At 38.2% G+C, this 17,027-nt stretch overlaps 1 protein-coding gene across 1 annotated transcript; it reads right to left on the bottom strand.

The window, feature by feature from the left end:
• Positions 1-809: 809 nt before the first annotated feature.
• On the bottom strand, positions 810-16,483 carry cabp7b (calcium binding protein 7b). Its single transcript, XM_042395834.1, has 5 exons — positions 16,354-16,483; positions 2,347-2,490; positions 2,116-2,228; positions 1,595-1,742; positions 810-1,503 (listed from the first exon to the last, which is right to left on the bottom strand). The coding sequence occupies exons 1-5, from the start codon at positions 16,460-16,462 to the stop codon at positions 1,376-1,378; spliced, it is 642 nt and encodes a 213-aa protein (XP_042251768.1). The 5' UTR covers positions 16,463-16,483; the 3' UTR covers positions 810-1,375.
• Positions 16,484-17,027: the final 544 nt, after the last annotated feature.

The following is a 17,027-nucleotide window of genomic DNA, read 5'->3' as shown; positions in this document are numbered from 1 at the left end:
CTAAGGCTGGGACTTGGATAATAACATAATACTTTATAGAATATATATATATATATATATTTTTAGCATCTAATAAAAGTAGCAAATCAGTGCAACTATCAGAATTGCACAATTTCATGACATCTTGCGTGTACCACCCTAAAGCTGTATATAGCTTCACAATATTTTAACAAGACTAGGAGTCTATAGCCATGTTGACAGCTGCATGTAAGCACAGCAGTGCTTGATGTTAGCATAGCAACATGCTCACAGTTACAATGTTAACATGCTGATGTTTAGCAGCTATAATGTTTACCATGTTCTCCATCTTAGTTTAGCATGCTAGTATGCTAACATTAGCTAAGTAGCACTAAACACAGCTGAGGCTCACGAGAATGTAATTTTTGCAGGTATTTAAGTATTTTAGTGTTGGATAAATTAAACATTAAACATGGCACTAGATGAAAAGTCAGGGGATCACTGAAGTCACTGGGATTCATCCTCTGGGAACCATGAATGTTGCACAAAATTCTGTGTCAATCAGTCTTGTGAATGTTGAAATATTTCAGTCTGGATCAAAGTGGTGGACCAACAGACCAACATTACCATCCCTATTGAGCCATGTTGCTTGCAAGGCTACAAAGTTGTCAAAATACTTCAAATATTCCATTCAACAGATTTGTAGAGCCCGAAGGAGTTTTTGTAACTCAATAATTCATAAAATATTTATTAGTAGTCCAATCTTGTGTATTGAATTAGTGGGGCTACTCCTTTTGGACTTCTGGACTGGAAATCTTGGCACTACAATAAATATACAGAGTTTAAAGAGACACATTTTGCAGCACCCAGTCCTTATGTCCTTGTCCATATGTTTTTTGGTAGATGATTTAAAACTACTTAATATGCAGTCCAGTAACATTTTTCATTACTTTATTACTATCAGTATTGGGTGTATTCCAAATGGCGGGGTGCTCATCAACAATATTAATTGTTTCGATAGAAACAGCACAACTAGTACTATAGCACATACTGTACACTGGAATCGTTAAGTCTTCCACAGTCTGCTGTCCTATCTAATTTCATAAAAAACATCAGAAATTTGAATCAGTGTGACACTACTGTTTTAGGATACTAATCAGCCCTTGAAATGTCTTTCTTTTAGTCTTACTTTTTTGCCACGGTATGCTGTGATTACTGGTCATACAGAACCATTGCATGACATCATTTAGGTACATTATAGAGAGAAGCCGTGATAGCGTCCTTGCGAGTCAACTGTCTTTGGGGCCAAAATGTTGAGAACATTGAACAAAGTCAAAAACGGCAAAAATTTTTGCTTAACGTTTGCTTTTTCAGTGTCCATCCTTAAATCCCTTTGCAACCAGCTGGAAACATTTATTTACTTCATTCCTCTGCGGAGCATTTGATTTGCTGCAATGAGCATAACGCTGATGATGAATGCAATGGCGAAGGCACAAATCAGGCTTTTACGCACACATGTATGTTTTTCCTGTTGAGTTGGGCTCGCTGTGGAAAGATTTACAAAACATATTAGCTTATCTGAGTGTCTTAAAAGACCTTTAAAAATGTCTGAACAGTGTGTGAAATAAAATCTTACTTTCAATGTCCACATGGGACTCTGGACTGTTCAGGTGGTTCTCCTCAGTCATGATGATGTTCTCAATGTCTTTCATAGTGAGGTGGTCACGGAAAGTATCGTAAAGTAGTCTCTTAAGCTCATCGACAGTCAATTTCTGCATGTCACACTGGGAAGACACAAAATACCAAGAAAAGTTTCATTAGCAGAGGAAAAACTGCCGCCTCAACGCCCCTCAGGGACGCACATAAGCTGCAGCTCAGCAATAAATAGTGGTAGTACAGGGGGGTATAGCTCCTGGCTATGAACAGTGAGAGTATTTCAGTGGGCTATTACTTCAAAACAGAACACATTTTCATTGAAATCAGAAGTGTCACATTTATCAGAACGCTGTTGTAGTCTGCCAAGGCCATTTAAAGATTGAGAACTTCATTTTTTTTTGAGAAAGGTCAGAGAAGCAATGTATTATACATTTGTTATGCTAGAATCTATGTTGCTTAAATGATGATGATTATGCTGAAAATGAAGCGGACAACATATACCTTCCAAAACACAGAATCAAAGTCTGCTCCGTTGAACTTATCAGGCATTCCAGCAGCTGAGAGTTTTGGTCCAAGCAACGTGACAAATTCTTCAAAGCCAACCTGACCATCACCTGATAAAACAAACAGTGACACAAACATCATGTCACTGTGTAGCTTGTGCTTTGGATTATATGCGGCAGCCTGTGCACTTATGAATTTACTGAACCAGAGAGAAAGAGAGACACTTACCATCCATATCAAGTCTTTGGATGATAACCTCCAGCTCCACCTCATTGGGCATGTAGCCCAGAGAGCGCATGGCCACCCCCAACTCCTGCTTTGAGATGAAGCCGTTCCCATCACGGTCAAATACTTTGAAAGCCTCACGAATCTCTGTTGGAAGATGGCAATAATTGCGTTAAGAACAACAGGCATGTTTATGTAGATTTATCACTTACGCTTTCACAGTGTGAGCAATGGCTGGCAGGCTCAGTTGAGTATATTGAGTTGAAATATGTGTGCGCACATTGTTAAATTTAAGAGTTGAAGTATTTGTAGTGTAAAACAGCTTAAAAATGTGTGTTTCTGTTGAACAAAGAGGCTGTGGTTGAATATTTCAGCACTACAGAAACAGACAGGGAGATTGTGATTGAATATTTCAGCACTATGGATAGAGACAGAGAAAATTTAGTTGAATGTTTCTGTACCATGAATAGAGACTGTGGTTGGCAATTTCAGCACCATGGATAGAGACAAAGAGCCCGTATGGCCCAATCCCAAACCAGCCCCTATCCCCTTGCCCTATCCACTCCCCCTCCAATTGTGCACTCACGTGGAGGTTCGCCATATTAAGGGCTGTCCCAATCAAATTAGCACGGAGTGTAACTGGACTGTGAAGCCCATAATTAGTGAGTCTGCATTGGTGCAGGCTTACGATCATTTTAACAGGAAGTTCACGTGCAACAGGACACTCTTGTGGAATACTGGGATGAGCCCAGAGAGACTGTAGTTGACAATTTCAGCACCATGGATAGAGACCGAGAGACTGTAATTGAACAATTCAGCACCATGGATAGAGACTATTTTATTTACTACTTGTAAATCATCATTTTACATCATTGCTGGCAGGTATCGTGTTTAACAACTGTAATTTAAATGCAACACATTGCATTGTGGTATACATAGCATAGACACTACTTTTTTCTTTCAGTTTTAGGAATCTTTGAGGCCACTACATAGTCCAGAAATTTGACACTCAGAATTTGGACACTCAAAAACAATAATTGTGTGCAATAAATATAGTGCACTATATAGTAAATAAGGAGTGATTTCAGATGCTGTAGTTGAATTCTTTAGCATCATGGGGAGAGAAACAGTTAGATGTTTCAGCACCAGGGATAGAAACTATTTTTAAAAAGTTTTTGTTGGTGCACAGTGCAAAGTGCAGCTCAAAATGGCATTTTCTGAGATGCATGAAAATAGAAAAGAAAATGTTCCTGTCTCACGATGGTGATTTCATTATAACACAAGTGACAATGTGGCTCCCGGTATAAATAAAGATCTATTCAGTTTCAGGTTTTATTCTACAAAAATGTAGGGCAGTTTATAAACTATCAAAAAGTAGTGTACATACAGTATATGAGGTTACTTAGCTTGTTATAGATATTTACTGTGTTCAATCTTAAAATCTCACAATGCAAATTCTCTGTTTGCTATGGATATATACTAATGAACACCCTCAGAGCCAATACCTGTTACCATGGCCATAACACAATTGGTTGTGACAGAAGGCAGCGAGCAGGTTCATGTGTTTATAATTAACTACAACTTTTGGTAAATAATCCATAAACATTGCCATTTGGCTCCTATCCTCACCCTGCATCACAGTATTCTGTTTGAAGTGGTAAAAAGAGCAGTTGCACATCAAAGGCACAGAACATCGGTGGTTCTTTTTGATGTAGATCCTCAAATACACAAGGATCTTCAATGCTTGCACAGTAGTCGTTATTAGATAAAACAAGGCAGGCAATAAAAAAAAATTAACATGTAGGATATGAAATTTTACCTATGTAGAAATGACACCAATCAATACATGAACAATACTAGCCTGCTACACAGGAATCAGAAAAAAGTGTCGAGAACAAGAATATGAACGTGTTTTACTTGAAAACTGCTGCTAAACCAAGAGCTTGGATAAACTTACACATTGAAAGCATATAATTACACCAGGCGCTGCCTCTGCAAAGAAAACTAATTTGCATGCAAGCATGTGAATGGGAAAAGCACCACTTGTAATTTGCATGCAAGCACGCAACTATACAAGCACTGACCATCCATCTTGCGTACATGAATGACACAAGAACGAGTGAGAGACCGCAGTTTACAAGTGATAGCCCACACCGGCAGTCCATAGCCCTGTGGGGAAATAGAAAAAGCTGTTGCAAGAGGTCAGTCTTTGGCGCATTCATTGAGGTCCTTCTGAACAAGTGACACTGTCTGTACCATATCTTGACATATCTGTCATGAATAAGAATGGGGCAGACAGGTGGAGAAAACAAATGCAGACTTGACAGACAGACAGGTTGAATGAAGGGGCTTTAATGCTCAAACAACAGAAAAGCAGGCTTACAGGTCAAAACAAGAATCAGTCTGAATCAGGCAAACAAGTCCAAACGGGGCAAGGCAGGCAGGCAGGTCAAAATCAGTCCAAATGTCAAAACCGCAGGAACAGGTATAGGAACAGGGTAACAAAAAGAATAGGAACAGACATGAGCAGGATCAGATACAGGCAGAGTCAGGATCAGGTTAGCTAGAACGTGAGCATCAGTGGGAGCAACTGTGACAAACTAGCAGATAACAAAGGAAATGGACCGATATAAGTAGTGTGTCTGATGAGGAAAGGTGAGGAGTGGGCCAGATAGCTGCAGGACTGATGAGAAGTGGGAACAGGTGTGTAGATATGGAAAAGGAGGGAAAGTCTGGTGGACAGCTTGAGGATGGCAGGTCTGGTGAGTAGGAGGAAAGTACATGGCCTAAGAGAAGTGAGCAGGAACTGGAAACAGAGACAGAGAACAACGCTGAGGGCTGGGGATGAGAGACTGTCACTGCAGAGAAGGACTGAAGAGCAGATTGTGACAATATCATACACAACATATTTGTCTAAATTACAGCCAGCAGCGGTGCTTGAGTTTTGTTATCTTTCCTTCAGCACCACCCTAGATTCAATGTCATGACCTCTGGTGCCAGTGATAAATAATGAATTCACTGAGCCAGCTGAGCAGTGGCTGGACTACTGATTGTTTCACACCATGAGGGGTGAATATTTAAAATATGTACAGATGAAACCACAAGGGACATAACTATGTGCATTATAATCTCATGTAATCTATCATCTTTTTATAGACACTGTTTTATCAGTCCATATACTAACACATTGCACCATTCTCGCTCTCTCTCTCTCTCTCTCTCTCTCTCTCTCTCTCTCTATTACTTTTTCCCATCATAATGGTTCCAATTATTTACATAATTAAGAAATGAAATATAGATTTGACCAATATTTTGTAATGTTAAGGCAATGTAGACATTTTTATTTCCTATGAGCCCATATTTTTAAGTTAATTTATACCGGAAGGCAGAAGGCAGACGCAGCATTTTACCATCTGGTGCAATACAGTACAACACTTTAAAGTACAGCCTTGAAAATACAATAACATTGAATCAACACCACTCTGATATATTTTCAACAAAACATAGCACTATAAACTTCACAAAGGAATTATTATTGTTATTATTGGACATTGGCGGGGAACAATTTCAGAGCATTTACTCTAATACCAACTCATCTAACAAATCATTAATTTTGGTGTGACACAAGTTATTGCTCATGTCAGTGACAATACTGTGTCTAAAATAATGTCTGTGACTAAAACATTATGACAGATTGGTCATAAAAGATGCAAGATTGTCCACTGTGAGGTAATGGCATTGACTGTAACACTGAGTCAAACACAATATGTCATCAGTGTTCAGAGTCGAGTCAAGGGTTTTCAAAAAAACAACAACAACATGTTCGTGGGTTTGAATACAGTTAAGTGTAAACTGGAAAATATGCTGTGCCAGACTGAGCAAGTTTGAAATGAATTTGTTGGCATGTGTGTTATGATACCGAATGTGACGAGTAAGATAATTCTGTGTTTTATTTGTTTAGGGGGATCATATGAAGCTTTAAAAATAACAAAAATCTAGTTTTTCAAGTAAGTCAACGAAAACTCAGATTTTTGGATGCAATGTATTTAAATCACCAATAACAAAGTGTCCAGCATCCCTTTCAACAGTATACACAATGTGCAATACACAGCATATTATTATTTAAATTACTGACTCATGATGAGATCAAGACCCATGATGTGACTGCGTAGATGTCAACACAAGTAAATAAATTGCTGATTCTATTACTCTGTAGTTATAAACTTTTCCACACTAGATCATTAATCTGCATTGAGCAAATTCCCATGACAAAGTAAACTTGATTCATTCCAGTGTTGACAATATTTAAATATTTGAACCACTGAGGTCCTGTCAGACACAAATCTGATGTTGGCAGCATTGTTTGTTGAACAAATGATGCTGTGTTATGGATTGCCCAAACAAATGTGCATTGGAGCTAGCTTTGTAGCTTCCTATAAGTCTAAATCAGTGAATAATATCTTTTTTATTTCTGATAGTAAGCACAGTTTACATCCTGGCAAGAGGAGCTGCATCATCTTGAAAGGGGCTCAGGGGAAGCATCTCTGTTTTTATTGACTTTTACTATATGGCACAAGAATTTCTTTGTATTTGATGATGTGTTTTCTAGTTTGGACACATTTTCTATTCAAGAGGATGATCTCCAGTGTATCATGTTTTACAAATGTTGGAGGATTGGGTCATTTGAGGTAAAATTAGGGGAAGCTAATTGCATAGAGTTATATTACATTAAACCAGATTTTGGCTATAGTGAAACGAAAGATATGACTAATTCATCAAATTTTGCCATGCAAGAGCAAAATGAAATATTAACTGACAATTTCATGGCAGGTTAGACCAACAGCTGCCAACAGTATCATGATGCTGATTGTTTCCCGGAAGGCAAACAGGATTGTTGATGTTTATTTATTCTTTAACACAGAGGTGTTTGCTTTATGTTATTTGACCTACAGTTAGATTAACGCCTTTGACTTTCATTTGTCACCTTAGTAAAATCTCCTTCTTCTTAGCTCACAGTTTTCGTCTTGGCCTGATCCAAAACCTCCCCTGTGAGGACTAAGCTTTTGAAACTTCAAAGATGCACTTTTAGGGGCTTTAATTTGTGATAAGCTTAAAGTCATTTGTCTCAAACATCAAAAACTGAAATATGCCAACCCTGACTTCTGAACAGAGGACTTGAAAGTCTGCTGACCTTAAAAAGTGAGCTAAAACAGAACATGAGGACCAACAGATCCTACTGACCTTTTTGACCGGCTGAGAGTGATTCATGCTGGTTGTTGCTGCTAAAAACATCCATGAAAATAGTCCACGATGAAGGCTGATGCCAAGGAGCTCACTGCTGCACATTGGCAGAATATCAGTGGCTCTGGCAGGATCAGAAAGGGAATTGAGGGAATCTTTCTCACCTAAATAATCACTGGAATCCCAAATAATGGCTTTCAGTCAAAAGAAGAATGTGAGACCAACATGGCTTTTGGAGAAAGATGACACTGCTGAGCATCACCCATGTCCTAAACGTACCATTATGTGTATTTAATGATGTGTATTAGAATATTGTTTCAACGATTTACCTAATATCATATTTATGACGATGTAAAATGAGTACTTGTCTTGCTACATTAATGTGAGAAGTATTGTTCAATGTCCTTTTCATGAGTTTTCTGGCTGAGGGGGCTTGTTTCAAGACTGCACCACGAATTTCATTTGATTCAGCCATCACCAACAAGTCACATTAATATCACATTTTTGCTTAATTTAGCTGGCCTGGTTCTGTCTATTTGCTGGGATTTGCACCAAGGCATGTGTAGCATTGAAGTAGCTAGCATTAGCTTGTTGCTAGTCCTAATCATGACTATTTCTATTGTTATTTTTGTCCTGGTTGTAACTTTGCTTATTCATTGACTTTCCCATCACATTTCAACGAAGTTGCAATAAATAAGTATCTCCGGTTTTTCTGAAAGTTTTAGGTAGGATTTCAAAAGAGCTCTCCTAGTTTGCTGCCTAATCTACACTGGAAGTCTCTGTGTATTTGCTGGGATTGTTCCATCCAGTCAGACATTTCTGTCCACAGCCAAACTACCCCTTTACTTTCTCCCAAACCTCAGAAATGAACATGTAAGCAACCTTTGAGGTAGCTATCATTAGATAGAACCCACTGTTTTGCCACAGCCTTTCTACACATTGGAGAAGATTTTGGAAAATGTTGTCACAGGCCACAGGTTTTGTCTTTTGAACATTGAAGCAAACAACGTTATCCTTGAGGAAAAGCACGTACCATCTACCACCACTGAGAAAGCCCCACTGTGATTGTCCGGTTCACTGCAAAACCCGCCACTTCACCTTCAGTAACGATCATGACATTGCGCGGGATACGGTAATAGAGTTAATACAGCAGGGGGTAGATGACGAGTTCTCTTCGCTCCACAGGAACTGAAGAGAATAACAACAGGCTGTCTTCAGTCTCCAAAGTCACTGTAAGTGGATGAGCTTAACTTGCAACACTTTTCACAACAGGTTTCGTCTCAATATAGTCATCACGTTATTATATTTTCTTGAGTCCTTCCTCTAGCAGATAGCTCGGAAACTGAATACCAATTCACAGGGGTAACAAAAAAAGGGAGACTCAGGTCTTCTCACTGATTCCACTCAGCTAGTCAGGATCAAACAAACAAGATGCAGGTAGTTGCTTTGATGAAAGCGATGTAAATAAAGGCATCAGTTACTTGTCTTCTGAACAACCTTAAATTAGGTAAATTACCTAATTTACTTAAATTAGGTAAAGACATTACACTTAAATTTTCTTTTGAAGGCAGCTTATTGAGGTAGTTACCAAAAATTGGTCTAAGGATAAAGATGGGAGATGAATCAGACTATTTTCATTAGATAACAGCTCATCCCAGGCGGGGATCCTCCTTAGTGATAATGAAAGGGGGAAAAAACATATGAATCACATTAGCCAGAGGCCACAAAAAAATAAAAAATGCCATATACCTGAGAGAGCTCCATTAAGGCTTTCTCAGCAGAAAAAATAGGACTACACATAATACAAATGCTGCCAAAATAATGCAAATTTATAAATAAATGATAATACCAAAAGCTGTGGAAATACCACTAAACATTATCATCCTCAGGGCAAAAAACAATCAGATATTTCTGGCTGATACAAATGCCAAAGTACACACATATACTGCAAAAATCTGAAATCAATGATAGTCTAATAGGGAGTTGTAGTAACTTTCTTGCTTTATAATTAGGTAACATTGCAGCTTCAGTTCTAGCTTACTTTCTTGTTTCTCCACTGTCCTACACACTAACAAAGAACAGTTCAAATACTGTGCTGTATGCCTCATTCATACACACTAGTGCCAGGCTTTTGCAAAATAACCAAAAAAATCTCTGTTTATGCAGGGATAGGAGGTGTCAAAGGACACACTGGATATGCACAATTCATACAGTGTCGATGTTGTTGTCTGTCCCTAACGTGTGAGCTGAATCAGTCAGAAACCTCTACGTATCTCTGCTGCTACAGATTTATAGTATCTTCACATTATTACATTTACACAAACAAACAGTACACACACTATCACCAGAGATGTGCCACACAAGCCCTGCAGCTAAAACAACCCCTGCTGTCAAAAAGTACTTGAAATACTCCCACTTCCTGCAGTGCACTATGCAGGTTTTGAGTTGAAATTATGTGAACTGATCTTTTTGGGAAAATTTAAATCTTGTAGTGGAAGACTTTGATCCTGACTTTCATGAGAAGATGCTGCTGTTTTGCACAACTAAATAAAACATCGATACCTGGACTCACTGCTCATACTGTGTTGGTATGACTTCTATTGATATTGATATGACAGTTTGTTATAATGATTTATTGTCTATGATGTGTCTATTTCATCCTCTTTTATGCTTTCTTTTGTATATTTTGTATACTGTTATATCCCTCAGTGAAACAGCTTTTCCTGGCCTCTTTTGTAAAAGTGATTTTGAGTCTAACTGATGGGTTTCTTGATTAAATAAAAGTCAAATTAAAAGACAGACAAATAATACGTTGCTTTTGGCAGTGCAAAGTCTTGTTGGCAAATGTTTTCTGTTGAGAATATTTCAGACCTCCTTCAATGCAACGGAGGCGTGGCTGTATGAGATAAGGTCGAGCTAGACCCATCTGACTTTGCTATGTGAAACATTCAATTTATTTGAGTTTAATCTTTGTGGGTAATGTGACCTGCAGCTCTTCTCATCTTTCAGTTATATCGACAGATAAGAGCAGCATAGATTTTATATTTTCGTCCCATTACCTGTAAAGTTTTCCTTGGTGTCTCAGCGTTTCCCCACTCAATGATGTAAGTGAAAAGTGGCTGTTGTCTACACACAGACAAGGGGAGAGTAAGGACACAGTCTCGTAATTAACATCTTGTAGTAGTGTTAAATGATGTGGTTTGGAACCCTGAATCTGTCTGGATGGCTACAACAGTAATGACCAGACATCTGTCTTTTCCCACGGAGAAAGCCACATTATTCACTTAAATTACTGCAAAGATGACAGAGCAATAATGTAATGACTGTCAAGTTGTTGTTTTTGGTTTGCAGTGAAAATGTCAAAAGTCAGAATGAACACAAATATGAAGTCGACTGTACGGAAGTGACCACAAAGAGCTGACAAATACTGTATCACACCGTATGTGTGTGATATATTTACAGTTATAGATCCACAGCTGTGCTAAAGTAACACACACATGCATACATATACATCTGTTTACAATGTTGCTGCAAAACCCACTCCATTTGTAAGCACAAAAGAAGACAGCTTTGCATACAAAGTGGAACTGGCAGACGGTCTACACTCCACTACAATGCCTGATGTCTGGGGGGATTCTCCTGCTGCCTGTGATCTATAAATACTGTTCACAACCTCTGTCAGAAAGGCACCGAGGAGTGATACAAGCTCAGCTCCAAGAGATCTCCAAGAGTGTAACTGCCAAGAAGTCCTGATTGTTCAGCCATAAAACGAGATATCTTATCTCTTTCAACACATGTGCAGTTGAAGTGGCTGTCAATTTACTGTAAGTTATGGCCTATACTTTAACATTTGTAATGGCATTAATACAAAAAGGAGGGATCCGCCCCCTTTTTTTAAAAAAAAAATTGACATTAGATACAATAAAATGGGTTTGTGTGTGAAAAATTGAGCTATCTGATCATTTTAAATGAGTCTAATCAATGAAATCTAATTGAATATTTGTTCTGATTACATTAAAAGGGCCAAGACACTTGTTATTAGTGATTTATAGATTAGTCTATTACCTTTCACATATGTATATGTGCATTACTGCGTTATCAGACATGACTTTGTTTAAATCTAAACGCTAATACATTTTAATGTACTGTATGTCAGTCATAGTATCATGAATGTCTTTATTTTTCCCAGTTGTTCATGCATAATGGGCTGAACTTGGCTCTGGACTTTAGTTTTAATATTGTGCTCATTAAATGGGGAAACACTTGGCACAGCATAACGTCCACATAGACATGAACTAAACTGTGTTTTGCTAGTGTAACAGCATACACACATAAATATTTGATGGATAAGTTGAGGAACATGAGGAATACAGTTTTTCACATAAACAGTCTGAATAGCTTAATTAGCACACTGTGTTGATGAATTAATGGGAAGGAGAGATAACAAAGAGACCTAAACAACCCAATAATTTAAATAATTGTATAATTAAGCTAATCCAGTTTTCAAAGAGAGATTTATAAAGCTCAAATATATAGGCCTATGCACTGTTTTAGATGAAGTAGGAAAAATTGCTTTTACAGCGGTGGTGCTTTTGAATACATATCAGGGTTTATGACAACTGCACGACACAAGGGCGAAGAAAAGGGCAGGAAGTCTTGCCACTGACCCTGCCCACCCAGGCAACCATCTGCTCGAAAAACATTCCCCGGAAACTGCAGATCCATTAAGAGCTTTGAGGACTTAATCAGCCTCCACTAAACCACTGTTACTAATAAACTGTTTGTTATACCTGGAGGTTTTTACATCATCAACTGGATTTTTAATTTGTGAATTGAATGGCCTGCAAAGTATCCACTGATACACTACATTTAATATTTGAGCCATGACATCCATTGGGTCATCCCAGATCTCAATTTTAATTGGCTAAGATTGATAGCCAATATTATCTGCCAATATTATATAATATTGCAGATATGATCGTTATCTAAGTAATGACATATCAGGTTAAGGATCGCAAAAGACTCAAGATGGAAGGTTTACAAAGATTCACAGGTAACCTCTATGGAGTCTTGAATGTGCCATTGTAATAATTATAACCTTTTTGAACTAATTAACTATAATTATTCAATTCAAATGATGCATTTAAAAAGCAATTTATGAAATGATTCATTATGTTTACATTTGTATTATGCTTATCGCACAAAGTACTCATTAGAAAAGAGAGAAAATGTACCAACACATTAATCTGTGTCATTATTCTCTTTTTAAATGATGATCTTCCTATTATTTTCCACCTTACAATTAATTTACCCTCTACTTGTAATTATAAAATGAAGCAATCATTTTCAAAAAGCCACCATGACACACAGCATAGGAAATTAAATTGTCTATTAAAGACCTTACATCTTTGTTTGTCAATAGAGAAGGTGGAAGTCGTCACAGTCACTTGAATAATCAAGTGGCCATTTTAGAAACTGCAGCTTGAGGCGCTTCTGCACTGGCTTCAACATTGAACGGAGGTAGCTGCTGCTCGCTTTAACATCAAAGCGCCTGATGATGTTGCTAATGGTCTCAAGAGGGTTGGTTTCCTGAGCTCGAAATAGGTGTCGGGAGAACAAAAATGTGATGTGGAAATTAACTGTTTCTTCATTATCGAAGGTCCTGTTAAGTAATTTTGTATTTAGCTAATATGTTCGGGAAGCTACATTTCCAATTACAAAGCTCGGAAAGCTTGTGCTCAGCCATCCTGTGTTAATTAAAGTGATATGTTGCAAACAGAATATTTGTTAATCACAGACCAACTATGATTGATTTAGTTTATTTGAGTGTCCTGCACCTTTTCTGATGCTCAGCTCATATGTCTTACAAGACACTGGACAATAACCAGGGTGGTCACATGACAAATTATAATGTACAGTTCCACAAATTCAAGAGGAGTACATTTTCTACAAAAATCGCCACATTAAAAAGTCAACTTAACATATCAGCTTCAGACAACCAAAACAAATAAGGATTCTTCAATTGAATCTTTTCAAACAAACAATTCCTTAAGTCACCATACAAAGGGCAATAGAATAAAAAACGAAATTCATGACTACACTTTCTCTTGCCTTTAGGAGCCACTGTGGTTTGATTTGCAGACTCTAAGACTTGGGTGCAGACATAATTCTTCTTCTCCTCAGGCGAGAAGGGACCACTACCACTGAGGCTTTAAAGCCCCAGATAGATAACACCTAACACTTCAAATATATTTTGTGCATCTCATTATATTGTTATATACTTTCTGCTTGGACACTGGTACAGAAGACAATTCATCATTCTCTGCAGTTTCCTCTGAAGCTGAACTAAACTCTGTAATCTGTATGGTTCATGTGTTGTCCATGGTGTGATATGCACTGTCTCTCCGCACAGGACGCAAGGTCCTTCTGTCCTTGTGTGTTTATGTTTGTCAGTGCGTGCTTTAAAATGGTGGTCAGCATGTCTCTGCAACAATGTCACTATAAGAAGTTTGTTCTGAGGGTTGATATGATGATGAAGGGGATGTGTCAGTTTGTGTAAGACGTTAGGCAGATGATACAAAAAAATACTATGTTTTTTGCTGGTTTGGGGGTTTTTACGTAGTTTTCATGGCTGTGATATGCAGTAGGTGTGACTAACTCAATAATTAATTCATGAAAATACTCTTGTCTTTGTGTTTTAGGATCCGAGTGCTCAAAAACAAGACACACCATATCTGTACTCACCTCTACAGTAGTGTTAGTTGTATAGGCATCTCCCAAAGTTTAATATATTAGTTCAGTCATGAGTTTGTAATCTATTCCAAACATGTTGAATTACAAAGAATGTATATAGACACACTGCAAGGAAAAAGCTATTATCATAAATATGATTAGAGAGAATAATTACATGAGTAGAGCAATCAGGGAACTTTGGACCGGCGGTAATTAAAGATTTTGTTGATGAAACTATATTTATAAGCGGATTTTTAGATCTCTATGAAAAAGGGAGTCATTTTCATTCAGAAACACTGGACTGCAGCAGACCAAGAACATTCATTTAGACAGTGCTGCAGCTCCCACGTTGTGTGTTAAGGCGGAGCAGCAGTAATCTAAAGGATAGTTGGCCAGCACAGTAAGTGGGAGGTTTTTGATTCAAGACTGGCTGAGGTTGTGTAAATAGAAGAGGTTCATCTGAAATTGTGTCACCTCCATCAAAAACTACAAGCAAAGTGCTTATTAACACACTTTAATCTGCGGGTGGAGCTGCTCAGCGACCAAAGGCAGAGCATTGTTTACCCTGGGCACTGCCGAGATGTGAGGCCATGTAAATGCAGGAGTGCATTATGTGCTCAGTGAATCTTCCCAAGGTAAATACATTTTATGGTTGAATGGTCTGTCTCACTGTGGTGTGAATATTTAATGGCTCTCTATTAGTAAACTACAAAGGTTTGTAGTTTGAAAAGACTTCTCCATTACCCAAAAAGCTGTATCGCCATTGACTGCGCAGCTTCTCCTGCAATACATGCCACTCATTTTATTGTTGTTCTAATTCTTGCTTTTCCATAGCCAACCTCTTAATTAAATTTATTTCGTCACTGCAGATAGTGGATTTTCAATGTCAAATGAGTGGCTGAAAGCAAGGGCAGGCTGGCACTTTTGGGCCTGAGTAACCTACAGACAGAAGAAGAGGAAATGGAATTCCCTTCGCATAAAAGACTTTGTGATATCAAATCTCATCTGATTTATCTCTTTATTGTAGTCTGCCTGGCTTTGTTCCAAATCACTGCCAGCTGTGCTTTCTCATTGTGTGGACCATTTGCCAAAAACAAAACCTCCATTCTTAACAGCCATGCCCTACAATTACAATAGTGAGAGTCATCAAAATGCCCCATTGAACCTTTTAGCTAACCAAAGTACAGCATTGTGATATTGATGGGCATTTTTATTACTTAATGATGAAATGCAATACATCAAACAAAGCCTGAATGAGACGAGAGGATGTAATTTAAGATTCAAAATGAATCAATCTTCCATCTCATTCATGGTTTTTTCTAGAAGTATAGTTATTCATTTGTAATTCATCAAAGCCTTTTTCTCCATCAGGCTCCTCTGTTTTGGGCACGTTTTAAGCCTCACCCCCCCAGTTTTCAGTCATGTCTTTTGGCTCAAGCATAAATGACTTCCAGCAAGTGACATCAGGTGCAATTAATTCTCACATATGCATTGGATATAGCCAGGAAACGTGGAAATGTGTTTAAACATATTAATTCATAAGTTATAACAATGTGCCATATAGAGAAAACTTGGCATGTGCAGTGTGCTGTATATGGTTGAAAGCCACGAGTCTTATTAGCTATTTACTTAAGGCATTAGAAGATGAAGTTATTTTTTTAACTGATGTAGAAAGAACAAAAAACGACAGTTAATTACGTGTCTTTGTGCCAAAAGTCAGATGCAACAATTTGCAAAAAAACAGACAGGCGAAGAGATAAAAAAGATGAGTATAAAGCATACAGCTCGTCTATGACTCCCAAATTTTCCAATTTTGTGGAGCATTTAAACCTTAACCAAGATTCAGAATAGCTTCACTACTGAACCTCTTCGCGGGCAGACCTGCTGGTTAGCGCACAGTCAGATTTAGGGAAGAGAAGCGCACACCGCCTGGAGCTCTCCAGGGTCCTAAACTGGTTTTCCAGGTGGGCGTCGCATGCAAATGTACAGTAATAACTCTTAAAATGACAATAAAGACTTGATACCGACAAGACTCACCTTCCACCTCATCTTCAGGCAGGTTAACAGGGGTCCGGTAGGTGAGGACATCTGGAATAGTGCAAAGTCCCTTGTACATGAACCTGGTGGTCACAGCACGCACTGGCATTTCTGCGAGGGAAAACCAACAACTGTATCGCGATCTTCATAGAGCCTAGCTCTCCGGAGTTTTGAGACAGACCCTTTGCTACTGTCCTTGATATTTTCTGAACAAAATATCAAGCAAATGAATCAGGAAGCCCCCTCCGCAAAGTGCAACCCTGCTCCTGCTTCTGATATTTTTCGATATGCTGAAATATGAGTAAAATCACCTCTCGCTGGGCTGCATTAACCAAGAATGCAGCATGGAAATCGCCTTTGGTTTCAATGCATAGCCTGTAGCAGCCTACTGTAAGCAAGATATGACAGAGATCAAGCAAATAGGCAATGCCAATTCATAAAAATGAAAACTTCTACTTCATAATCAGCAGAGCTCTATCCTGTCTGGAATGTTTTAATGCCTTAAATAACAATTCAGCTCATATTAAAGATAGAGACATAAACAGGCAACTTTGCCATTCTTCTAAACACGTGTAGCTTCTGCATTTCAGATAAAATGAAAAATGTTAAATTATTTTTTCAAAAAAAAACCCAATAACAATCTAAATCGAGCTTTTCGCTATTGATTTCACTGA

The sequence above is a fragment of the Thunnus maccoyii genome, chromosome 19, assembly GCF_910596095.1.
Source record: "Thunnus maccoyii chromosome 19, fThuMac1.1, whole genome shotgun sequence".
Classification (NCBI taxonomy): domain Eukaryota; kingdom Metazoa; phylum Chordata; class Actinopteri; order Scombriformes; family Scombridae; genus Thunnus; species Thunnus maccoyii.
The sequence above is the reverse complement of the archived record's forward strand: the minus strand, read 5'-3'. Positions and strand labels throughout refer to the sequence as shown.